The sequence below is a fragment of the Anser cygnoides genome, chromosome 10 (assembly GCF_040182565.1).
Source record: "Anser cygnoides isolate HZ-2024a breed goose chromosome 10, Taihu_goose_T2T_genome, whole genome shotgun sequence".
Lineage (NCBI taxonomy): Eukaryota > Metazoa > Chordata > Aves > Anseriformes > Anatidae > Anser > Anser cygnoides.
In genome coordinates, this window is record NC_089882.1 from 16,304,722 (window position 1) to 16,329,339 (window position 24,618).

Sequence of the window (24,618 nt, forward strand, 5' to 3'; positions counted from 1 at the left end):
CCTTTCCCTACCTACGTGCTGCAGAGCTTGGCCTGTCAAATGGTTCAGGAGCAAGCACGTCCCCTGCCCTTCTTCGCTTCCCCAGGAAGCGAGAGGAGCCTGTGGGCCAGCACAGTCACCCCCAGAGCCACTGGGGTCTCTGCACCACGAGCTGAAGAGACGAGAAGGGAGCCCTCGAGCAGGAGGGCACGGGAGGATCTGAAAAAACGTTAGGAAGCCAGCGAAGCGATGGTAGGAGCCGCAGAGCCTGACGTTTCCAGGCTGCGCGTGAGGGATTTTTGGAGCAAGTCGAGATACAGAGCACGTGTTCTCTGCAATTCAGAGAAATGAGCTTCAGGAAGCAAGGTCCGTGGCAGGCTCGGATATGAGTCCATGAACTGGAAGGGTGGTGGGCTTGCAGGGAGGTGAGGACAAAGTGGAGGTGTTCCTCTATTTAGGGAAGGGGAGAAAGAAAAAGGAAACAGTGAGTGCGTTGTGTCTGTGAGCGAGCTCCCCGGTTTGTCTAGGAGTACCCTGCATTGCTTTTCTGTGTCGTTCTGACTTGCCCTTCAAGTTAATCGCTTTAAAGGTTTACGGGTCATTTTACTTAAAACATTCACAGAAGCATCCTGAGGTTGTAATAAAGGAGTTCTGTGAATTTGGGCGTTTTTCCCCCTTTTTCTTCCAATGCACACGTAACTAGAAGCCATGCAGAGGCAGTAATAATGAATATAGCTGGGAAAGGAATCTCCTGGAGAGATTGCTCTATGGTTTTTCAAGGAGGAAAAGGCATTTCTGGTTGCTTGCATTTTTTTATTATTATTTTTCCAAGTTGAGCATAAAAGAAAAGTGGAAGAAATGTATCGATAAAATCCTCATCCGCTTGACAATCAGTCTCATCTGGGAACTGCTTGGTGTTATCTTGGCTTACTTCATTAGCAAGAATAAAAAAAAAAAAAAAAAAAAGTGGCATTAAAAATGGACATCTCTTCTGAGAGCACTTAATTCTTTGCAACAAGAGTCAATTATGTCCTATCGAGCCAGCCTCATGCAAAACCACTTACTTGTGAAATTCCTCAGCCCGATGGTGGGTTTTTTTTGAGATACGGGGTTGTACCGGCACCCTGTTTTGGAGATGGCGGCATGTGTGCTGTCTGTCTGTCTGCGTGTCCAGGTGCTCAGGTTAAGCCCATCGCCACAGAGCCTGGGCACATCGCTCGGGTGTGCTGCGGCTGCAGGACCGCGCCGCCACGAGTGCACGCAGCGAACGCGCCCGTGCTTGCTGCTGGGCATCCTGAGAACCGATTCGGCGCGCTGTGATGTTTCCGAGTGTCTCATTTTGGCAGAAATTAATTCAAGCAGTCCTGTCGCAGGCACTGCTGATGAGAAGAGTCCTGGCGGTTGTAAAGGTTCCTCCTGCCTTTGTAACCTGTGGCCCTGGGTGTGCTGCGATGTGGGGCCGATCGCTCGAGGCAGAAGATTTTTCTGATGGAGACGGTAGTTTTGATAAGCTGGGTGAGGAGAGTTATAAATGGTGGAGAAGGGAGTGGCATTAAGCGGAGAAGTGAATTGTGAGGCACGTTTCCCATTGCAATGTTTGTGGTGAAAATTTGGCGATCCTTTAAGATGTCTATTGATCATCCGAACACACAAAGATATTTGTGGTCTATATCAATGTCTAGTTTTATGACACGAAAGCAGTCAGCGCTATTGTTTAGGAGTAGAGTTGCCAACCTGCTTTTCTCTACGTGCTTGGCTAAACTCTGCTACAGAGCAGCCCTCGGGCTGGCCCGGCAGCGGCGACGTTTCGGGGTGCGCAGGGGTGAGCACGGTGCTGGTGCCATGCTGCGGGGCCCCATCCAGGATCCGCTGACTTGGGAGAAGCTGCTGTAGGGTAAAGCATCGTGAGCAGGAGGCTGAGTCCCATGGCCCTGGGAAACAGCGGTGTCTGTTGTAGGGCTCGCTCCTTCGCTTTGGGAGGAAAGTTATAAGGTGGCATTGAAAGGCACCTGCTGCATCGCTATCAGCTGTCTCCCCGTTTTAGTTTAAATGTCTCGTCTGGAAGAATTCACAACCAGGTTGCCTTTAAAGCGGTTGGAGCTGCTTGTGTTGCAGCTTTCGCTGCTGCTGTTTAAGTAACGCTAATTAACATTCTGGGCAAGGGAGCAGAGAGTGGGAGAGGGAAATGCTTACGATCTGTAAATGCCACTTTGCTCTTCTGGCACTGTCCCTCCAGGGAGAGGATTTCTTTCTTCTGGTTCTTGTTCTCCCCCCTCCCTCCCACGGTCCTGGAGTAAAGCTGATGGCTGGGCACGCACGTTACCCGCGGCACAAACATAACTCTCCTCCTGTGTCTGCCTGCGTGGCGGCGGGTGAGTCTGCACGGGTGCGAGGGAGCGCACGCACAGAGCACGTACGTGTTGCTTCGAGTGCAAGGGAAGCCGTGGCTGGCGTGCGTGAGCCTTTACCAGAGGAGGAGGCATGTGGCAGGCTTGTCTGTGCTACAAGTTTCCCATTCCCCTGATGATAAGCCACAAGCAAATGGGGATGAAATCAGAAATTGGCAGCATGCTGTCAGGAGGGATTAATTTCTGTCCCTGATTAACTTTCTGTTGGAACAGCAGGAGACTAATACTTCTCTGTACATGCTGCCCGATGCAGTTCCAAAACGTTTTCCTACACAGGGTGGATCTGAATCCATCCTCCGTCTTGCTCTCCCCTGGTCGTGTTATCTTAGATCCGAGTGGCAGGGCCATCGCTCTGGGTGCATAATGAGAGGCCACGTGCACGTTCCCTAATGCTGATGGAGAGAACTGAAAAGATCTGCCAGTATTTTGTGGGTCTGGCTGGAGACGTCCAAGAGCTTTGTTTCTGCTCGTAGCTTTATTGCGCCTTTCGGTCCCTGGAGGCTCCCTATGGAATAATAATACTCTGCGTTCATACGCTGCCTTTCCTCTAAGGCTTCCGCAATGCTTTGCAAAAATTAATGATAGATATTTTCAAAGAGGGAGGTCAGGATTGTTGTCACTGAGAAGTTCAGACGCGAGAAGATGATTTGCCCGAGATAATACAGACAAGGCGGTACCGCGCGCGTGGCGAAGGGAAGGCAGACCGGGTCCCCTCTCTTCCCTAAGTGTCAGACAATTGCTCCCTGCCTGTGTCTAAATCTCAATTAAGACAGCACCGTGGTAGGGAGAGTGCAGGTGTGGAGCCAAAACAGCGTGTTGTGTTGGCAGCGAAGTGCAGGGGCAGAGCTGTGTGGGGAGCCCCTCCTGTGCTAACAGGTAGATCTGCAGCTGTGTATTCACCTGTGGGTGCAGGGGGAGAGGGCTGGGACAGCGGGGAGCAGAGCCCTCGAGTGCTGGGAGGGGACTGGAGATGGAGAGGACAAGGCAAGCGAGGATGCAGGTGCATACATGGGCCTATGTGAGGCCATCAGGTAGGTCAGCGAGCCCGGCTGCCCCCGGCCCGGCTCTGCCTTTTGCACCCCGGGCACCTCCCTGCACCCTGCTGCTCCTGGCATGCAGCGGGACCTGGGGGCCAAGCCCTTGCCCACCTCTTGCAATCCTGGTACCAAACGCAGGCAGAGTTACTGACCGCCGGGAGTGGTGCTGGGGTTACGGGTCGTCCTGCTGCCTCCCCTCTGGCCTCGCAGCCTGCACGTACCCGAGGGCAAAGCCCGGACGTGCGGCCCTGCCGGGGAGAAAAGCTCAGCCCACCCTCGGTTCCCCGTCCCGGCCCTGCAGCGTGGCTCCCGGTGAGCGGCTCACCCGCGCTGGTTGCGTGCACCGGGTACAGCTGGCAGCGGGACAGTTTTCTCCTCTGGCCCGGTCCTCTCTCGTACTGAGGAAACCTGGCTGGAGCTGGGGTGAGGACGGGAGAGCCCTCGAGCCACTGCCGCACCATTCGGGGCTGGTGGAGGAGGATTTGCCTGCACCATCGTTACCCCCCCCCAGATGCTGATCAGGCAAGTGGCAGCTGCTTTGGGAGGGAGGGCTCTCGGCACGGCGTTGGCAGGAGGCGGCACAGCCGAGCACAGCTTACTTTCTTGCCCGCAGCCTGAGCCCCCGTGTGCCAGAAACCTGGGGTCTGTGAAAGGTGGGTCCGCGGGACCCCGCTGCTCGCCACCGAGGGGGAGCCCCCGCTGGCCCTTGCCGCAGTGACGGTGGGGAAGGGCCTGCCCCCGGCCTCGCTGGTTTGTCACCGCCGCAGCTAAACGAGCAGCGCATGGAGAAGAAGGCTGGTGCAGGGGGAGGGCGAGCTGCTGGGGCTGGGAGGTCCCCGCTGTATTTTCTCTTTAATTCGAAGGGCTCCTCAAAAGAAGGGAAGTGACAGCTGCACCCGCACGGCTCTGCGGGGCCATGTGCTGGCCGAGCCTGGAGCAGGGGGCTGCAGCAGCAGGCTGGGGCTAACAGCTGCCCCTGGCTGACCACTGCAGTTTTTCACTGCCAGAATCACGTATTTTGGGTGTGAAGATGAGGAAGATGGAGGGGCAGGAAAGGGTGGGACATGGCAGAGAGGGATGCAGTCAGAGCTGATACTTACCTGCCGCTCCGTTACTCCAGGGCAGGCGGCAGGCTGCTCTCGCCAGCAGTCACATCCAGACCGGGGATCTCCGGATTCCCCAAACCTGCTCAGAGCGCTCTTGTACCATCTCTGCCCGTCCATCGAAAAGTACTGTACCTTGTTCTGCTCATGACCTGGGCTCCTGCTCTGTTTCATCCCTTCACCTCGCTCCTGCTCTGTGCTGTCTTTTCCCCAGGGTCTTGTTCTTGGGCGTCTGGTCAAAGGTGCCCAGCTTCAGTGGGTGCCTGGATAATGTTTCGGTGGGCTGCTCTGAACAGCACCCTGGCGAAGAATCAGTCAGCTGCATTTCCTACTTTGTGCCTTAACTGTTGTTTTAACCCAAGACACTTGAATGGAAAACACTACCTTACGGGGGAAGAACAAAAGCGATCGAGGTTTTTAGCCTGCAAGAGTAGGAACTAAAGTGGGACATAAATCCTTGTATATGTAATGGGGCACAGCAACATGAGGCAGAAGTGCCTGCTCTTCATTAATTCTGGATCTTTCCACCAAGAACGTTGTTTTAAATTGCAGCAAGGGATTTTCAAATTAGGCATTATAAGAAGTTTTCGAGTAAGATCGTGGGACATCGGAGAGCATTTTATCTCGTGGAGCGGTGGAATCTCCATCACTGGGTGACCTAAAGAACAGATCAGAGAAACATGTAGGAGTAACAGTGATAGTTATGTTAGAAAGGACACATCCATACTGCCTTCAGCTGGGGTATGTGAGGAGCTTGGGACTACGCAGGTTGATGTGATCCCTTCCAGCCCTCTTTTCTGCGATGCTGCGGAGGTTTCTAAGTCTTTTCATGGAGTTTCTCCATTCAGGTGTTGGCTCCCTGGAGGTTGACTTCAGAAGAGAGATCCTGTGGGACCTATGTGGGTGCGTGCCCGTCCTGCCCCACACCTCTCCAATGACTGTGCTGAAAACTGAAGCAGGTGGTCACCTTGTTAAGTAAATCTCTAGGTATTTGGTGTATTTTTGTTAAAGTCTCAGTTTCTCGTCCCACCCCACTAGCTCAGGGAGCACCAACAGGAGAAGGGATAAACTTGGAAATGCGTGGAAGAAAACTGTCTGCAAATATACTCTCCATTTCCCGTGGGGATACGACAAAACTTAACGAGCCTCTGCCCCAGCAGAGAGGACTTCATATTAGACATTGCTAACAACTTTCCAACAGGCCGGCTAGGAAAATGCTGGAGGAGATCAGCTGGGTCGCTGGGCTCTGCCTCGCAGTGGGTAAGAGAAGGGCTTTGGAGCAGCATGGGCTGGGTCGGTCCTGCATGAGCTGGAGGGATGGATTAGGCACGGGTCTCTTCCAGCCCAGCTCCCAAATGTCTGTGGATTTACAGAAATGCTTCTAGTGCTGCAGATTAGGGAGAAAAGCTTGTAAACATGAATCCCTGAAGATCAGAGAGAGCCCCAAAACCTACATCAAAAGGTAAATAAAGAGAATTGCAAAGTTGCTATTTTTAAAAGTGCAGCTTTTTTTTTTTTTTTGCCTTTTTTTTTTATATACATCATTACACTGCAGAAAACTGTAGGGGTAACTGTTGCTATTTGCTGATGTATGCTGGCCTAGATTTCAATCGCTGTACCTCTAATAAGAGATTTAGTTTAATTCCATGTCAGTGGAGTTATCCTGAGTTTACATCACTGCAGCTGAGAGCCGCGTTCGGCCTGTGGTAGCCATCACTAGGAAGACAAGGCGATGTGGGGTGAATGTTACTTTCATTTGTGTTTAGGTAGAAGAAAAGCCTACAAGATACGGCCCAGAGCCTTCGTGCAGAGGGGGCCTGCACAGCCTTTTTCCACAGCCCTCCCTCCGAGAGGCGGCGGCTTCTCTGGCACAGAAGATGAAGCTGTTTTGGGAAAGAGGCCTGGTTATTGATTTCAAGTCACGTCTCCGAGGATCTGAGGCTCTTCGGGGCTGGGATCGCCCGGTGCAAAGCGAGGAAGCTGCACGTATTCGGGGTGCTCCCGGGAAAGGAGGAGCAGCCTTCGTCCCGCTGCACGGCCGCGGGGCGCTGCGGGAGGGGCAGGTGGGGAAGGTGCCCTCTGGCTTTCTCCTGTAGCAGCGTGGTCCCTTCCTCATCCTTCTTGCTGCCAGGGAACTCTGTCAGGCCAGTTCCCTTTTCAGCCGTGGATTGGCTTTTGCAATTTCAGTGTCCTAAACAACCTTGGAAATGAAGAAGAAACAAAAAGGAAAACAGAAGTTGTAAGAGGCCCAGCAACTGGGGGACAGGTAGAGGTGCAGCCACACGCAGAGCCTGGGGGCCACCTGAGAAGCAGAGGGGTTTCTTGCTCAGTCTTTCCCTAATCTTCCTCGTCTCTGGTTCATCTCATCCTCGTGCCCTGCAGAGCCATCGTTCCCAGCGCAGCCCCTGCCCAACCCCGCTTCCTGCCCCGTTCCCCCGTCTCCTCCTGGCCCTCCTTTGGTGTCCCCTTCCTCCTGAGCCCCTTGTCCTGGTGGGTCCAGCGTGGTGCTTCAGCAGGGCGCGTGCTGCCTGCCCAAAGGAGCTCTTTGACTTTTTTTTAGTTAAACTGATGACCCATTCTGAAATTGATTTTAATCCTTGCTTATAGGTAAACCGGCAGGAAATTGAGTTGAGTTGAACCGATATAAATCAAGCGTGCATTTGTGGAAGAGCTTCACGTGGAAGGATTTGCACTGCTTTATCAATGTACCTTTTGATCTGATATATCCCTTGCTTTGGTACAACATAATTTTATTCTCATGGTGACAATTGGGTAAATGGGGTATGATCCATAGTGCAGAGGCACCAGTCCTGATAGGAACAGTATAAAGATGAAATACAGCAGAGCAGTACATCTTTATCCACGAGAGCGTCCCCCCTGGGGTATTCTAGGTACAATTTTAGTGATGCTGATCTGAAGATTTACAGCTGTTCTGTATAGACGTGGTTTAATGAAACCGGTTACACTCTTCTGCATATATCCTGAAGGAAAGCGGTTCGGATGTATTTTAAAAATACTTTGTTTTCCTTTCTGAAGCTTGTTTTTATGTGCTGGTTCACCAAGAGAACAGCTAGAGTCAAAGATCAGGTTATTTTTTGTTTTGGCTTGTTTGTTACATTTTGGTTTACTGTACGTGTGTGTATTTTTAGAGATCATGTGATCTCTGAATGCATTTGGGTATGGCTCGGAGATCCTGTAGCTGCTTTGTCCCTCTTATCTATTAGCACAGCAGGCTGCGGTGGGCTCGAGCCCTGGCCTGGCAGCCAGACCCACGCCATCCGAGCAGCTTTGGGTGTGCAAGGAACGCCTGGGCAGAGCGGGCATCCTGACTGAGACCTGGCGTTCTCAGCGACACCATGATTTATTTTCAAGGCGCTTCGTCTGAAAGGAGAAGACCGAATTTGGAGTTGAGCGTTGCTGAATAACCCAGCAGAAGTTTCAGTCTTTGCAGATGCCCAGGCAGGTCTATCAGTCCGAGTGCTCCCTGTACAGGGGTTTGGGCTGCTGAAGGCTGAAAGCAGCTTCCCCGGCCAGGAGAGGTTTTATATAATCCAGGCTAACCGCGCGTAGCCCTTTATCCTTGTCTAGCTGCTAAATTGTGCATAGCAGTCTCAGGCCCGCTTTGGGGCTGGCAGGCCTGAAGTCTCATCCACAGAGGCTTGTGATCCTGGAGGGAGGGAGCAGCAGCCCAGCAGAGGACGGGAGCTGTGGGTGCCGGAGCCATGTGAGGCAGGACGGGAGCGCTGGAGCAGGTGCCACCTTTGTCCCTGGGTGGGTGGCTGCCCTCCCGTCTGTCCCCGGTTTCCTCTGTGCTGCCGCTGCCTGTTAGCAGGCTCTTTAGTGAAGGATGGAGACATTGGTTCTATGGTTTGTTTGCTCCAATTATAGCCGGCCATCCCTGAGGAGCAGCCTAACTGCACGTTTCCCTGTCCCGCTTCTGCGGGAGAGCAGTGAAGAGCTGCTCGGCTGGCGCTTTCTTTTCATTAGGTGTGTGGAAGGAAGGAGCGCAGCAGGGAAGTGGCATTGCGCGAGGAGAGGGAGATGGGGTTAGTAAATGTCAAGCTGTTTGCTTCCTGCTCTCCCTCTCAAGCACATCCGCAGGCTGGGAGCAGCGGCTCGCGCTGAGGACAAGGCAGAGGGGGTGGCAAGGGGCAGCACGGCCTCTGCAGGATCCATCTGCCCGAGGATGGCGGCGCGGGGAGCCCCTGGGCTCGGGACAGTGCTGGCGGAGCCGTGTCCTCGGGGTGTCCTCGGGGAGAGGCTGGGGTGGGCTCCCAGAGCCCCTGCTGGGCTGCGGCCCCCGCTGCTCACTGCCGCTGCTTCCCCTTCTCCGCCTTCCCCTCTAACCTGCTGCAGGCAGCACCACTCGTCCCGGCGGGCTGCCAGCCAGGCCAGCATCACTCTTATCGCCGCCTGCTTGATCGTCCCTGACGCTACGCCGAGACTGACATCCTGCTAATGCAATATAGACACCACAATGATTACCATCAGGGCAAGAAATATAAGCACCAGACGATGAAATTTAACGAAGTGGGTGCAGCAGGGGACTAGGGGCGAGATGGGAATCGTGCTGTCTCAGCTCTCTACCTGCAGCCCCAGGCAGTCCTTTTCTTCCAGCAGGATCTGTGGGGTTTTGTGCTCCTTTTCCCCACCTCTTGCTTAGCCTCAGTGCTCCCTGCTCAGCATGGACCATCTCGCGGTGCTCTCACGTAACTGCTCTTGCCAGTCATTTACCTTGCCGGATAATTCTCCCCTAGGCTGCTCTTTGTTGGAGGGGTCAGCTCTGTGCACCCAAGCATGAGCCAGTTTGCTGCAGGGCTCCCGCTGCTGCTGTTCAGTAATACCTCGAACTGCGAGGAAATGGCAGGACCCCATGGGAAGTGGGGTGAAACTTGGAAAGGGCCAGGCTGCCGCTTGTCTGGTGGGGACCACCAGATCCCAAAGCCCCAGGAGAGGCACTGGATGAGTGCTCGAGCAGGCAGGGCCTCCAAAGGAGGGTGTCCTGCTGCAGTCTTTGCTGCAGCAACCAATTCCCTTTGCAGAGACTGTATCTGGGTCACTACATGAAGCTGATCAGCGCAGGTCTGGCTGCAGAAGTTTGAAATATCCCTCTGAGCAGGAGAATATCGCTGTCCCCTGCTCCCCTGTAATAATGTCCAGGGGAAAAACCTTTTATTTTTCTGGCACATGGCCTTTGTAGGGTGTGACATGGCACAGCCCCACTTCTGGTGCAGGCAGGGTGCAGAGGACAGGGCTGTCGTGCCTTGAGGGGTGCACTTTGGTCTGTGGCCTCCCTCCCCTGAAGGACCCGTCCTTGTAGGTGTGTCGTGCCAGGGGCAGCAGAGCATCCTGCTCCTCTGCTGCATGTAGTGCTCTGCTTTTTTGCGACATGCCAGCTTTGCACTGTGATGAAATGTCAGTGTATGGACTGCAGCTGTCCAAACCAGGTGTATTGGACTCATACAGGGGAAAAAAAATCTGGAAGATGACTGTTCAGCAGAGCACAAGGCAGAGCACTGCAGCCTCTCCTGGTGGGGCTGCGGGCTTGGCCCTGAGCAGACTCCGGCCGGGGCTCAAGCCGTGGGCACGTCCCGTGTCCTGGGCCAGCAGGGCTGAGAGGTGCTGGCAGAGCGGCTGTGCCTGGTGCCTTGGCACGGCTCGGCTTTTTGTGTGTTGGTGGCTTCTTTCAGAGGGGCAGAGGGGGGCTCTTGGCACGGAGGTGGTGCTGAGCACGTAGAGGAGGGTGCTGCCCCTCTGCTTGCGTTTGAGGAAGGGCCTCTTCCTCTTGGGGGATGCGAAATGGAGCTGGGCGGGAGAGGGAAGGAGAAGGGGTCTGGTTTGGATGGAGGCTGTCCCTCCCACATCAGCCTCTCCGTTGGCGCCCCCATTGCCCTGGCCAAGGAGGCTGGAGGCTGGGGCTGGAGACAAAATATTTCCTGTCTAGAGCTGCCCAAAGGCACCCGTGGTAACGGTGCCGTGCAGGGAGCTCCCCCAGAACTCACTTGCCTTCATGCTCCACCATCCGGTACCCCGACCCGCGGGGAGGCGCTGGGTCTCCCTCGCGGCAGCTGAGCGAGCGGCGATGGAGCCCCAGGGGGAACGGAGTGTGTCTGCGCCCGGTGCTGCCTTCCTCGGGCTGCGGGGCGTCGCGGTGCTGGGTGCGCGCGCAGGGAATTGGGAAGTGGCGAATGCTTTCTCTAAGCCCTGACAGCTCGCTGGATGTATAGGCTCAGAGGGAATTAATAGCAGAGATGAGCATCGTTTGTTGTGCCTCGGGAGCAAGGCAAACAAGTGAATTTAGAGAATGAATGTTCTGAGGCAGTATCAGATCTGCTTCTTCGATTACACTGTTGCTGCTGTGAATGTGTATTGATAATTGGTTGTGTTACCAGCTCTGCCTTTTAGTAAGGCTACTTAGCACTTTGCTGTTGTAGATCTTCTCATCTGCTTACAATTGCACTACACTTTGAAGCGTTTTGAATGAAAATGGGTTGTCTCGAGGTGTTTGATTTTCCTGCCCCCCTCACCTGCCACCATTTCTTTCTTTTTTTTCTTTTTTTTTTTTTTTTATTCCAGCTCAGTAGTTTCTGTTGTTTTGCCCACGTTAATATTTCCCCGGCTCCTGCCGGGTCCCAGCTCAGCCTGCTTCCCCTGCTGGGCCCCTTCCCACGGCCGTGCCTGGCCCCCTGCCTCCCGCATGCAGCCCCAGCTCTCCCCACGCTCCTGTCCGAGGTCTGCAGCCGTGACCTCGCTCTGGGTCCCCATCCCCGCTGTGCCGGCCGAGTGCTGAGGCTCCCCTGGGTACTTCAGGGGAAGGGCTGCCAGCCCTTCTCCCCACGAGTGGCGGTGTCGCGACCCCAAGGTCACTGCTGGTACAGATTTCAAACCCGTGTCCCAGAGCACCGGGTCAGAGGAGAATTTCAATGAGAATGGCTGTCTGGTATGGACGAAACTAAGTGCAAAAACAACTCAGCAAAGATTCCTTCCTAGCTGAGCTTTCTTTGGCCAATAAATTCTCCCTCACGTTCAGCTTGAGGAAAAACCCAGTATGGGAAATGTCACCTTGCATAAGTAAAGTGTGGCCGGGTTCCGAGCGACCCAAAGCAAATTGCTCCACTGCAACATTTCCATCCCACCCTAATTGCCTGGAGCGCCACCATTCATCCCCCTGCCTGCCCCGTACGTTCTTGTGCACGTATGGTCACCGTTAATTCGTGCCGGATTGCTCTAATTAGCACCGATGAACTGCTCGGCCAAGACGACTGCAGAGCTCCGCAGCTGCAGGGAGCGTGGAGGAACATCTCCTGGTTTCTTTTTCTGTTTCTCCTCCCTTGCGGACAGGCACCATTTCTGTCCGTAACCAATAGGAGCCAATTTTCTGTTTCATAATAGGAAAGCACTAATGTCAGGACGCCCTCCTTACCCAAAGCGTTCTCCTTGAAGATTGCTCCTCTTTGCTTTCCTAATTGCCGCAGCTCAGCTGGAGGTAGCGCACGCCTTCCAAACACATTATTTTGTTGTGTTGTTACTTACCAAGGGGAAAAAAGAATATGAGAGAATATTGCTTTGTGCGGAGTTTTCCCCGCTTTAACCTTTTGTGTGCTGACGCGAGATGCTTTTCTGTGGGGCAGGAGCTGTTGCTGCTGGCAGGACGTGCTGTGCAGCCTGCAGCTTTGGCTGGGGTGGGACACCTAAAACCCATCCCTGCTGGAGCCTGCGGGTGCCTCTGCACCGTGGCCTCTTGCTAAGGCATCGCCTGCAGGGCGATGCTCTCACGCAGCGACCGCCTGCAGTACAAGGCAGGAGGTGCCGAACTGACGCGGAGCACGGGTGGATTGGGGACCAGAATGGTTTGAGTGCAGCCCTTGCGGTCGGGCTGGCTGAAAAACGTGCTTGGAGTGACCCGTCCTGGGGAACTGCCGGGGCTGAAGCCTGCAGAGCCTCCAGGGGCGTCGCAGCAGTGCTCCCCGGGGGCCTGGGAGTCGGCCGAGGACCGCGGGTGTTTGACTTGCTGCGTCGATGCTCCCGCAGGTCAGTCACCACAGGAGAATTTACGGCAGTGCGGTTTTCTCCAGCAGCTTCAGAAGTGAGCAGTCCTGAGCCTTTAGCGTGCGGTCCCACTGATGGAGGAGCGCCGGGTTACCGGTCCCAGCAGCATGGGGACATCGCTTGAGTCCCACAGGGTTTGGTTGGGTTTTGGGTTTTGGAAAACTGGGTGCCTGGAGTAGAGCTAGGATGGAGGGATGGTATGCCTGGGTACCAGGCTGATGAGGGAGGAGTCTTGTTTGGAATTTCGTGGTGGTGTAGAAGAAAGGAGGAGCTTGGGCAGAGCAGGGACTGCAGCAAGACTTGCAGAAAGCAGTTGAAGCCTGCAGATTAACCCTGCGGGTCTGGAGGGACCGTGCAAAGCCAAAAGAACATCCTTTTGCTTTGTTCAGAGCATTCTCCTGTGGCTTCAACCTCTGAAACCACTTTGTTTAACCACAAAAGGCAAGTGGAGGCTGGGGGGGGGCGCAGACCCCTACTCACTTGCTTTTCAGGGAGCAGGGCTGCTTCCTGCTCAGCTCATTACTTTCTGGAAAAGAAAAAAGGGTGGAATAAGTAATTCCACAACGTATCAGGACGGTATCTTCTGTAATGTTTCCATCCTGTTCCTGAGCTGCGTGCTGTGCCGCCGCCTGGGCCCGGGCACCTGCGTGCCCATGAAGCACCCCGTCTCACCACCTTGGTCCCTTTCACCTCTGCCATAGCCAAGGGACACAGCTGTGGTGGCACCAACCTGCTGGGGTCCCAGCCAAACCTGAGCCTGCTCCTTCCTTCTCGCAGCTGGGCTGACCGTGGAGATTTCCAAGGCTGGCCTCGGTCTCATGGAAGCTGTTTGCGTTTTGGTGCTGCTCTGAGAGACGAGGCAGAGCACGGCAGGGTCAGGCAGGTGCTTTGTGAGCTGGGATGGTTTCTGTACCAGCTGGTCTCTTCCTTTGCCTTCTAAAGAAGCTCCAGCGAAGAATGTCGTCGTGTCCCCCGGGCAGGTGGGACGCAAGGGTTCAACTCCCAAGGAGCATGCAGGCTCGGGCCGGGGCTAGGCGTGCGTGGCGTGGAAGTTGCAGTGAAGTGTGGAGTCAGCTGTGTCCCTGGGGAGGCCCAGGTCTCCTTGGAGGGCTTTCTGCTGCTGGACATCTTCATGTCTGTAAGTCCCGATATTTGCAACTAGCCCGGGAATATTCGGAGAGAAGCAGAAGGTCTGTGATGTGTGCCGCATGGTTTTCTTCATGCATCTTATTTAAGAAAAGATAAATCATGAGGACTTCTTTCTAATCTCAGATGATTGCAAAAAGCTCTTCTCTTCCTCCCTGTATTGGTGGCACCTGACTGTGCAGACGGAGAGTTAACAGATCCGAAAATGCTCAGAGGAGGTGACCGAGAGCTTGGTGATTCAGAAGTCTTGTGCTGGGACTGATCCCTTCTCGCTGGGGCAGTGCTGATGCCCACCGCACTTCCTATGGGGCTGACTCTGTCCTCAAGCTGAGGGACGTGGCTTGGGAGGGCAGGCCCCTGGGTCTCAGCTGCGGGCTTTGAGTGCAAACACTCACATCTGGGTAACTGCACCTGCCCCAGACGTGTCCGTGCCTCTCCCTGCCTTCCCCACCACAGCATGGCTGGGTTCTAGACTAGTTGGCAAAATCCAGACTTTCTGAGGGTGCCACATCATTATGGCTTGCTTAGGGCTGAGGTTTTACCCCACGTCACGTGCTCCCCTTGCTGCAGTTCCTGGTACCCGCTGCTGCCTGTGTCGGGGCTGCCAGGCTCCGTATCGGTACCTACCGAACCGTGCGGGCGGTGCAAAGGTCCAGCAGTCAGGGGGCTCATCGAACCCCAGAATATCCCGAGTGGGAAGGGACCCTCAAGGATCACTGAGTACAACTCCTGGCTCCACAGAGGACAACCCAAAAATCAAACCCTGTGTCTGACGGCGTTGTCCAAACACTTCTTGAACTCCAGCAGGCTCAGTGCCCTTGGACTTGCATTTGCAAAATGCCGAAAGTGCCCTTGGGAAGGGGACGAGGGAGCTGTCAGTGGCTTTAGGGGTGTGTGTAGATGTGGAAGAGCACAGGAGGAAGCGTGGTGGCTCTGCGGGACTGCTGGTTCGGCCCGGCAGAGCTGGGTGCGGGCAGCGAGGTGGGCAGCTCGGCTTTCCGCGAGGGGATGCTTGTGGCCAGCACGAGTGAAGGAGAGAAGCTATAAAGCAGGTGCCTTGTGTTTTGTTGGTTGCAAAGCCTCCCGCCGCCTTATTCCCACAGCTTGCACTGTTGCCTAATCCATGTGGCTGAAGTTCTTCTGTGGTAGAGGTCTGGCTTTTCTGTGGCAAGGCTGCTGTACATCCCTGTAATACTGACTGCCTTTTATTTTCCTTCTTAGATCTACAACGAGAACAGAAACCTCTTTGAAGTCAAGGAGAATGTGCCCAGGAAGTTAGTGGAGAAGGTTGCAGGAGACATCGAGAGCCTACTGGCCAAGAAAGTCCGTGCTTTAAAGGTAAGACGATGGGCCTGTGTGATAATGCTCTGATCTGACATATTCAGTTTTAAGAAAGGTGTTTGATGCTGTTGTAGCGTTATGATCTCGGCTTCAAAGTAATTTCTATGGTTGTGTGGCCTTTTCTGGGAACTGCATCCTGCAATTGCACTTATTCATATGGATGTTTTCTGGAATATGTCTCAGCTGTCATGCGAGGAAGTGTGGGTCTACTGTAGGCATCTTCTGGATTTTTATTTTCTGGATTTTTATCTTCTCCCAGTGTCATGTTAACACCTGAATGTGCTGCCACAAGAATACGAGTGACAGCAAAAGCAAATTCTACCCAGTCATTTAACTGGGTATGTGGTAAGTGGGAGCAAAGGTGCTTCCAGTGTGCCTACAATGCTTATGAAAGCGTTTCAGACAAGTAGGGTTTTTTTTTTTTCCTGTTTAGGAGAGCATGAACTGAAATGTTTGTGCTGGTGCCTGGCACTTGAATCCTGTGATTGACTGCATGTGTGAGTTGCCCTTATGGGTGCCTACGTACAATTCCAATCTACTGTCCTATTTTGTAATACTCCTTTTAAAATGAGTTCACTTTATCTGTAGTGGAGCAAGGTAATCTGCTCGTGGTGCCGGCGCAGTAAAACCCGGCAGTGGCTGTAACAAGGCAGCAGCAGGGTTCTGCTCTACTGCCGGGCAGAGACAAGCCATTGCCTTCCTGGAGAAACGGAGATACCCTCGCCACTGCCGTGGGGTGTGGGAGCCGTGGGATTTTCACATCCAGGAGCCGTAGTGGCCTCTCAAATACCTGCCTGCAGCGAGCAGGATGGAGCTGTGCAGGGCATGTCTGGCAGCACGGCGAACTGGAAGTGCTTGTGTGGGGTGAGGGACACGGGGAGGCCTTGGAGCAGGTAGCGTGGCTGTTGTCTGCATATGGGGTACGGCCAGAAAGACTCCTGGTCACCCTTCGGCCTGACAGGCAGGAGTGGGAGCAGAGGAAAAAGCCCCGTGGCGAGGGGAGGAGCGGTGCGACAGCTGAGCCGGAGGTAGGGCGGTGAGGGGCTGTAAGTGACCCGCCGTGTTTTGGGTAAGAAGAGGTTGCTCACAGGGGGTACGCGGGAGGAATCGCAGGACACCTGCGTAGGCCAGGGGAGTGCCGAGCCCTGGTGGTGTCCGAGTCGCAGGCGGTCAGAGGCCAGCCTGGCAGGGTGGCGCGGGGATGCCCACAGCGACTGACACACAGATTCGGGTGAAGATTGTCGTGCGTTTAATTCTGGAGTTTGGGAGGTAACGATGAGGCCTACGTGGGATTCGTAGTATCAGAAAATGCTTTGGGTTGGAAGGGACCCCAAAGCCCACCCAGCCCCAACCCCATCCCCAACCCCCTTCCCAATTCAAGGAAGACAGGGGTGACTGAAGGTGGCTGCAAACTTGGTGTGCCCCTGGGCAGCGTGTGGCTCCGGCGTGATGGACAGGGCAACAAGGCAGAGCTGTGCAGCGCGACCGTGCTGAGTGGTTTCCACTGTGGCATCTGAATTCCAGCTATGTTTTTTCTTACCCTTTGCTATGACTGACAGATTTAAAGAGAGTTTGTGCATCTTCTGGTGCTAGGACCTGTGCCTACAAATAATCTCGTTTGTCTCCTAGTTGGACTTCCTTTTCCTTTGGGTTTTTGGCCAGGAGAGGTTGGTGCGTTGCTAAGGGCTCGCCTGCTGCTGGACCTAACCGAAAGGAGTGACTCTGGCAGCACTAGTTGGGTAATTCACACTCGGTGCTGTTGGAATCCTTTGACCTGAATTAGTTCTTTCAAGAGGACTCCTTCAGAGCGCGGCTGCTGGATGGGGCAGTCTCTTACATCCAGCTCGCATGTGCATACTTGGTGTCTTGGGTTGGTGGTGCTGACAACATCTGGAAATGGAGAAGTTGATGGGTGAGAATTTGGACCTTCTGAATATCCTCCACATTGTGCTAAGCTTCTCCAAAGGAGAGGGGCTCCCACAGCTTATTCCCCTCTCCAGCCTGTGTTTTCTTCTGTCTGAACTCTCCCCTTAGTTGATTCATCTCTCATGGAGTCATTTCCTCGCCTTCTCTCATGACTCATGAAAGTGATGATGACTTCTTGAAATATGTTTTTCAGCATCTGAATCAGGTGAGACTCCATGTATCAGAGAGGGCAGGTGAGGAGGGAGAAACGGAGCCTCTCCTTGAAGTACAAATTGCCACGTCACTTGTGTACTTGCTCTGCTGAAAAGTTGCCTTCCTGCTTCCTTTTCTGCAGAAGAGGGAAGGGATGTTTCCTGCGCTTTGACGAGGCTCTGTAGGACAGTGCTAGCTAGCCTTTGGGCACACACAAGGGATGTTCAGTGCAGGAGTGGCATTCTGATTTATGTGGTGATTCAGTCCAGCCATCAGAGCTCACTTTCCTCGGTTTCTTAGTGAAAATATTAACGCGTCGTTATGAAAGTTCAGCTGTGTGCAGAGCATTTATTAATAACACTTGGTTTCTTACCTTGTGTGTTGCGTTTCTAGAACCAGAAGTCAAGCATAAGGCCACTACACCATGACGCTTGGTGACGGCTGGGTGGCCGTGGTGCCGTGCCGTGGCGTGGGTCTGGCACTGCAGGACCTCTGACTTCCCACCTACGCTTCAGAGGAGTGCTGGAGCCAGGTGTGTGTGGCAGCGAGGGTGATTGCTTCCAAAAAATAAGTCATCTGCGAGGAGCTGGTTGTTTGGATTCTGCCCTTCCCTTTTTGTTCCAGAGCATCGTACCTGATGTCAGCCGCATCATAGGAAGAAAAATTCCTAGGAAGATCTTTTTGCAATTCCCACCCATTCCAGAACAGCATCTACAGCTGGTTCTCAGGGGGCTTTTGCCTTGTGTCCCATGCAGCAGCCTCTGCTTGACGGGGATTTGCATCAGCTCTAGCTTTCCTTTTCTCCAGTGTCCTCCAGTGTCCTTTCTCCACAACGACTTTATTGCTCTGAGCCTGCCCTCACAGTCTGCTTTAGGGTCTCTGCTTCCAGCTCCCCCTTACTCCCATGCATTAGCAGGAGAGGAGGTAGAAGAGGTGGTCTTCAATGCCAAAAGTACAGCTCCTCTCCTTCGAAACAGAAATAAAAGGTACTGCTAAAATGGAGTAACTCCTGAAGGAGACGATGTTAAATATACCCAGAGTATTGCATTATGAGGAAGTTCCAGGGTTGAGGGATAAGGAAAGAGCAGAGCAGGTAGGTACCTGCCTGGGTACAAGCTCAACGGGCTCCTCCTGTCCATGCTGATGAGTTTGCGCTCGTTAGGGCCAAGAAAAGCATCTTCTTTTACCCTGTGGAAAGGAGCGAGGTGGCAGATTGCCAAATGACTACTGGGGAGTTAATGCCTGTGTGTCATCCCTGTTGTGTTTTCCTTGTGCTGGGAATCACAGCTGGCTGGCTCACGGCTCGACATCATCTGAGACTAGAATTCAACAGGCTGTTTGTTTGCCAAACGCGCTCTTTTGCCACTCTTTTCCAACTTAATTTTTCTCTCTCTTCTTTGGTTTCTCAGTGTATTGGAGCCATCCTGGCTTTTCTATGTGTCCTGAAAGATATGTACCTACAGGCTAGGACTTCTCTGAACTCGTTTAGGAGTCCCACCACCTTAGTTTTTGTCTTTCTGGAGTCCTGCTTTCAGCAACACTGTGGGCTCAGATGGCTCTTGGAGCATGGGAGAGGCAGGAGTGCCTCCTGCCTCCTGCCCCGTTGGAGTGTGCTGCTGGCAGGGCACGACTGAGCCAGGGCAAAGCTGTCACTTGCGGGGTGCATGGGGTGGGTGCCACCTCTGTGTTCCCAAACCTGAAGGGCATTCTTCAAGCCCTTTGGTTATCTTCTCTCAGCGCAGCCTTTCTAGTTTTCCCCAATTCTCCAGCTTCCCATGCCACTGTATCCAGCCACTTGTCTCCTCCGCATGCCCGGAACGAGTGCCTCTCTCCTTCCCTGCACTTCCCACCATCCCTCCCTCCCTCTGAGGGCGTGCTGCTGCCCTTCTCGCTTCGTGCTCTGCTGGGGCCTGGGCCCGGGTGGCTCCTCGGTGCCACACCGTGTCCCCGCAGGCCCCAGCTCCATCGGCTGCTCGTGACCACCGAGGAGATCTCCGCAGCCCGGACCCGCTTCGTCGCCGTACCTGAAAACTCACACGGCTTGGATCAAAGCGAGAGGGTGGCAGCGGGGCTACAGAGGTGATGAAAGACTTCGGGAAGTGTCAGTGCAAGTGGCTGAGGAGTTGCTTGACGTTATTTCTGCTGTACAAGCTGAATGCCTCAGATAATTCTGTTGCTACAAAAGCATCTCTGCAGTAAAAGGTTGGTGGTGGGAAGCAACCCCAGGAGGAGGTCATTGTTCATGACACGCCATCTCGGAGTGCTCCCCCTCTCCTTCAGGTCTGGGGACACCCCGGGTCTGTCTAAATAGGTGAAGTGCACGAGCTGTGCCGCAGAGTCTGTCCCTTCCCAAAGCTCTGCAGACTGGGGGAGAAGGGAGTAGTGACTTGATGGAGGAGGCGGCTGAGAGATGGAAATTTTAGATCCTAGGCTATGTTTTAGGCTTGTTTCTACTTTTTATACAGTTCTTGTGAAGGCTGCTTGGGATGATGACTGCTTCATTCTGCACATATTTAAACACAGACAATTTGCTTGCCTCCTGAGAACGGCACATCCCACAGTTTACCGAGTGGGTTATGCCCTGAAGCGAGCTATTTATACGCTGTGACCTGCCTGAAGACTGCTGTCTATGCTGGCGTTCTTCCCCCATCTCCAGAAGGAGACCTCCCTCTCCATAAAGCACGGCACAAACACCTGCACGCTCTGGCGTCGGGCACCGCAGGGCGCTGGGGCGGAGATGGAGCCGCAGAGGGGCTCGGGGTGGCCCAGCCCTGGCTCTCGGGGACCCCCACGTCCCTCCGTGCGGGTGGCATCTGTCACTGCTCTTCGGTCCTGGGCACCAGCCTGGGTGCGGGGAGTGCAATTACCACTGGCGTTTGGTAACCGAGATGTCCTGTCGAAGCCTTTGTCGGGTGCCGCGGGTGGCGAGGCAGTGCCGGCGTTTTTCCCAAAGAGCCTTTTGGTGGCACGGTGCTGGCGGTGAGGCTGGCGGTGCCGGCATTTCTCCCAGCAGTGCAGCTCACCGGCTCTTGGTGCCGCAATCCCTTCCCTCCTGCGCCGCAGCCCTGGGCAGAACGGCGGCGCTCCTCGCGCTGCGGAGGCTGCGTGAGCGTCTGCGCTTGGGAGCGGTGCCCGGGCACGACTGGAAATAACTCCTCGTCCTCCCGGAGAGCGGAGCAGCCGCGAGCAGGTCTTCATCCCGCTGCGGTGCACGTGGCAGAGCCGGGGCCGACCTGCAGGGCCTGAGGATGTAACTGCTCTTGCGTCGGCTGGCGAAGAATTCAGGGACTCGCTGTAGGATCCAGGTACCTGTGCTACGTGTTGAGCGTAAGGGCAGCAAAGTGGCCTTTCACGTCCCAGAATTTATGGTGTCTGTGCGTATATATGGCATACGTGTGTACGTGCAGCAGGTCTGGCACACCCAGCGTGGCTCCGTGCTGACGGGAGAGCTAACAGCACTTACCAGTGGTTAGGGGAAAAGTTTGCGGCTCTTGTTTATTCTGTTGTTGTGGAATTTAACTGCCTATTTTTGTAGCTATGTATTTAGCTCCAGTGTGGGCTGAGCACTTGGGGAACAGGAGGGCTTTGGTAGGAGGGTTCACCGCTCCTGTTCCTTCAGCTGAGGTGTGAGAGCTCACAATGTTTTTCACTGGAGGCTTTGAGATTTTCCTGCAAGAAGAGTAGGAAAACCTGCAATTGGCATTTTCTTTTGCAGAGAAATGAATCACAGAATCATTAAGGTTGGAAAAGACCTCCGAGATCATCTGGTCCAACCGTCCACCTATCACCCACTAAACCATGCCCCTAAGCACCGCATCCAACCTTTCCTTAAACACCCCCAGGGACAAAGGAGTACAAGGGAAAAATCTGGGGGTTTTCTGTTTTTCTGCAAGCATGTTGCAGGAGTGGCTGGATGGGTTTCCTGGGGCTGGGGAGCCTGAGTGATCACTGCTTTAGGAGGCTGTGGCGTTCCTCCCTTCCTTTGCCTGGGACCCTGAGGAGGGGTGGCTGGAAGAGCCGGGACTCGGTGCGCAGTGAAGACGTTGATCTGGAGATGAGTAAGGCTGGGGTTTTCTGAGGGCCTTAAGCTAATCTCTCAGTTTAGTCTCCGATTTCCACCTACCGCCCTCACGTTTTGGGTTTTCCCGCTTCCTGGCATTTTTTCCTTGCTTATTCCTTCCGATGTGGGGGTGTAGGCAGCTCTTGGCCGTGCTTCAGGATCCTCTGATGGCAGGCGAGAGGGAGCTGGGCGCGTGGCTGCAAAGCGCTTCCCGAGGCGGCTTCTCGGGGCGAGAGCCGGTCCGTGGGGCCACGCAGTTGTGTTTCAGTCCCAGCTGAGCGCTCGGTGCGCTGCTGCTCAGCTGGGACGGGTTCCAAGCTCCATTTACAGCTGGCACAAGCATATATCAAAAGTGCAGAGGGGATTTAATTGGACAGGTTTATCCCTGTAACAATTCTGATAGCCCTGAGATTTCCCTTGCAGGTATGTGGTGAACAGAGTCTTTATCAGCTCTTCTGCTTCCTGATAGGGACAATAAAAGGTTTCACTTGTCTAAAGAGCTGCAAAAATTGGCATGCAATGAAGCATTTCTCAGCCCTCTTCCGAGCGGCTCCTGCCTCTGTCAGCGGAGGAGGCTCTGCCCTTGTCGTGGTGTGGGAAGCGCCCCGGCTTTCTCTTCCTCCATCATTCTGGAGGCTGCCTGTGGTTCTGGGGGGGTGTGGGGGCTGCACCATGCACACTTGGCACGCGTGCACGCTGTTCTGGCTGCACAGCGACGGGCACGAGCCTGGCTTCGTCCTGCGTCCCTTTGGCACTCGTGGAGGAGGGACCAGGACCGACATCCACCTTGCTTCAGCTGAAGTACCAACCATTCACAGATGTAGTCTCTTCACCTTGGTAATTAATAGCGACAAATCCCTCGCTCTTCCCACTTTGCTGATTGCTGGTTGGTGGCTTTTGTTCCAATTCTATTTTTAATTCCCTCCTAATCAAATCCTGGCCGACTGTCCCCGTTTATGTATTTATTTGTTCGCTCGTTCCTGCACATGTGTGTGTGTGTTGGGGGGGGGGGGTCATCTCCTGCCGCACGATTGTTCTTGGGCTGGACCTGCTCCAATAATCCAATTTGAATCCAATCTCCCAGGTCTGGAATTCTAATTTACAGATTGCAGAGGGGAGCCGAACAATGCCCGCACACCAGGATGGTGGTTTATTGTCTAATCTAATCAGGGACAATCAGATGTTTGTAACGAGTCTATCAAAACTGTATTGGGCCAGTTTGCTGAGCAACGTAACCAGCTTTCTTAATAGCGCTAACACGATTTAGGGCTTCCTGCACTTTCATGCAGATTATGTTGAGCGTTTCCCTTTCTTCCCCTCCCCGAGTGCCTGGCAGCAGCCCAGCCCCACGTGCCTTACAGCTCCGGGTGCGCTCTGCGGCTGCGGGGCTCCGCGGGGCACGGGGCTGCTGCTGCTGCTGCGATCCCGCTGGGACGACCCCGACCCCGTCGGGGTCTCAGCAGCGCAAACGCACCCCGAGCCGCGGGCAGGGGGCTGAAAAGCAGCGCTTCTCTCCTGCTGAAGCCTTCAGCGAGTCTCCCCGCCGGGTCCGAGCCCTGCGTGTGTGCTGCGAGCCTTCAGGCTCCCTGGGCTGCTGGCAAGGAGTGAACGGAGCAACTTTTGTCCTCCCCTGCCCGTGGCAGATTGAGGCTGTCGCTCACCTCCGCCCTGGGTATTCGCTTTCTGAAGTTCGCACAGCTGCAGCTCAGGCCTCCTCGGGCAGGGGTTTGCAGCGCCCTCCCAGCGCTGGAGCAGTGGGGGAGCCAAAACCAGGGCCGTAAATGGGCTCACGTCTCTTAGCACAGCTGTCCGACCCGGAGCAGAGCTTCCCCGTGACTCCTGCTAAATCTCCCCTCGGGCACACGCTGCGTGCAGAGGGAAGGGAGCTGCACGTGGGGCTGTGGGGTCACTGCAGGGCTGCTCCGCACGGGGAGCTCCTGCAGCCAGGAGGAGGAGGAGGAGGAGGAGGAAGGCCATGAGCTCCCTGCAATGGGAAGGGACCTTCCTGCCTGGCTTTCATCGCTGCGTGTGCCTTGCCTCACCTCGCCCGGCTCGCATACCTCTCCAAAGCAGTGAAGAAATCGAGGTCCCGGAGCCCTCCGAGGCCGGGTGACGATGAGTTGTGCTTAAAGAGTGTTTTACTTTCCTTCCTAAAACACCGTGTTGTGTCTCTGACAGCAGCTCGCGTGTTGTTTTCCAGTTTCTCCTGGTTTCTGAAGCACTCTCTGCAGAGGTGAAGGTAACCAAAGCCATTGATGTTGGCAAGGAAATTCAAAGTGTTTGCAGTCCTTGGCCGTCTCAAAGCTCGGATCCATCAGCTTGGTCCTGAGCCTCGAGCTCCTTAGGGCTGGCTTATTCCATGCACGAGAGGGTTGTTGAAAGGATAAAAGATGATGACTAAAACTTACCGGTTTATAGACAGATGCCAAAATGGTGAGTGAGGCGATAGAGGAGCGGGTCTCTTTTGCTGGTGCTAGGGAAGGAAATTATCGTTTAATTCTTTGTGAAGCAAATTTTGAACACAGTTGGGAAGAAATGATTGCAATGGTAGCAAAATAAAGGAAGCCATGCCACCGAGAAGGGGATTTATTTGAATTTCCTTGGTTAGTTTTGGCATGAGAAAAGTCATTTCCATGGCGGATTGGTAGCTGGAGTGGCTTCTGTGTCCTGTCCTGTGGCCTCATGACTAGGTTGTGTGTGGTTGGAGAGGGCAAGGGGGTCTTTGTTCCCCTGGGGTTACCGGCAATGTTACCGGGAGCATGCAGCCCCACATTTGTGGGTCTGGTCCCCGTGCCAGGGAGCTCGGCCCCTGCCCCTGTGCTGCTCATGTCCTTGGAGAGCTCACTGAAGCCAAGGTCTTGGCCAGAAAAGGCTCCCACCCGTTTGTTCTCTTGTTTCTTCTCATGTCTTCTTCTCCCCCGAATGCTTGAAATGCGTCATCTGGGATGGAAGGCTCTTGTATTGAGTGGGAATAATTGACCTGGGAAGAAAAACTGAATCATTTTGAATTCAATTCCAGCTGAATGAGGATTTTTAAGGGTTTCATCCCTAGTTGAACCAAAAAATCAATTATTTGTATGGCTCTGTTTACGGACAAGTAGGGAAGTTAAAGGCTCTGATGACTGAGGGGGCGGAGGCTTGGTCCTGCAGGTTAATGGGCTTGCGTGAGGCTTTTTTCTCTCAAAAGCTCTCTTCAAATCCCACCTTCTTTTCCTAAAGAAAGCGGATTTGGCAAAGCCCCTTTCTGCAGCCCACAAAACACAGACCAGCATTGGCGTGGCTCATCTTGGCGGGTGTCCTACGGCTCGCACAGGCTGGGGACACTTGCCGAGCACCTGGGTGGCTTTCCCTCTGCGCAGCCGTGCGAGCCTAAAATA

At 54.3% G+C, this 24,618-nt stretch overlaps 1 protein-coding gene across 4 annotated transcripts in view; it reads left to right on the plus strand.

Annotated features, from left to right (window-relative positions):
• CACNA2D2 (calcium voltage-gated channel auxiliary subunit alpha2delta 2) overlaps positions 1–24,618 on the plus strand; it is a 194,697-nt gene that overhangs the window by 66,501 nt on the left and 103,578 nt on the right. For all 4 annotated transcript variants that reach the window (XM_067002844.1, XM_067002846.1, XM_067002845.1 and 1 more), the window contains exon 3: positions 14,944–15,060. In XM_067002844.1, coding sequence (XP_066858945.1) covers positions 14,944–15,060 — 117 coding nt within the window. The remainder of the gene's footprint in view (positions 1–14,943; positions 15,061–24,618) is intronic.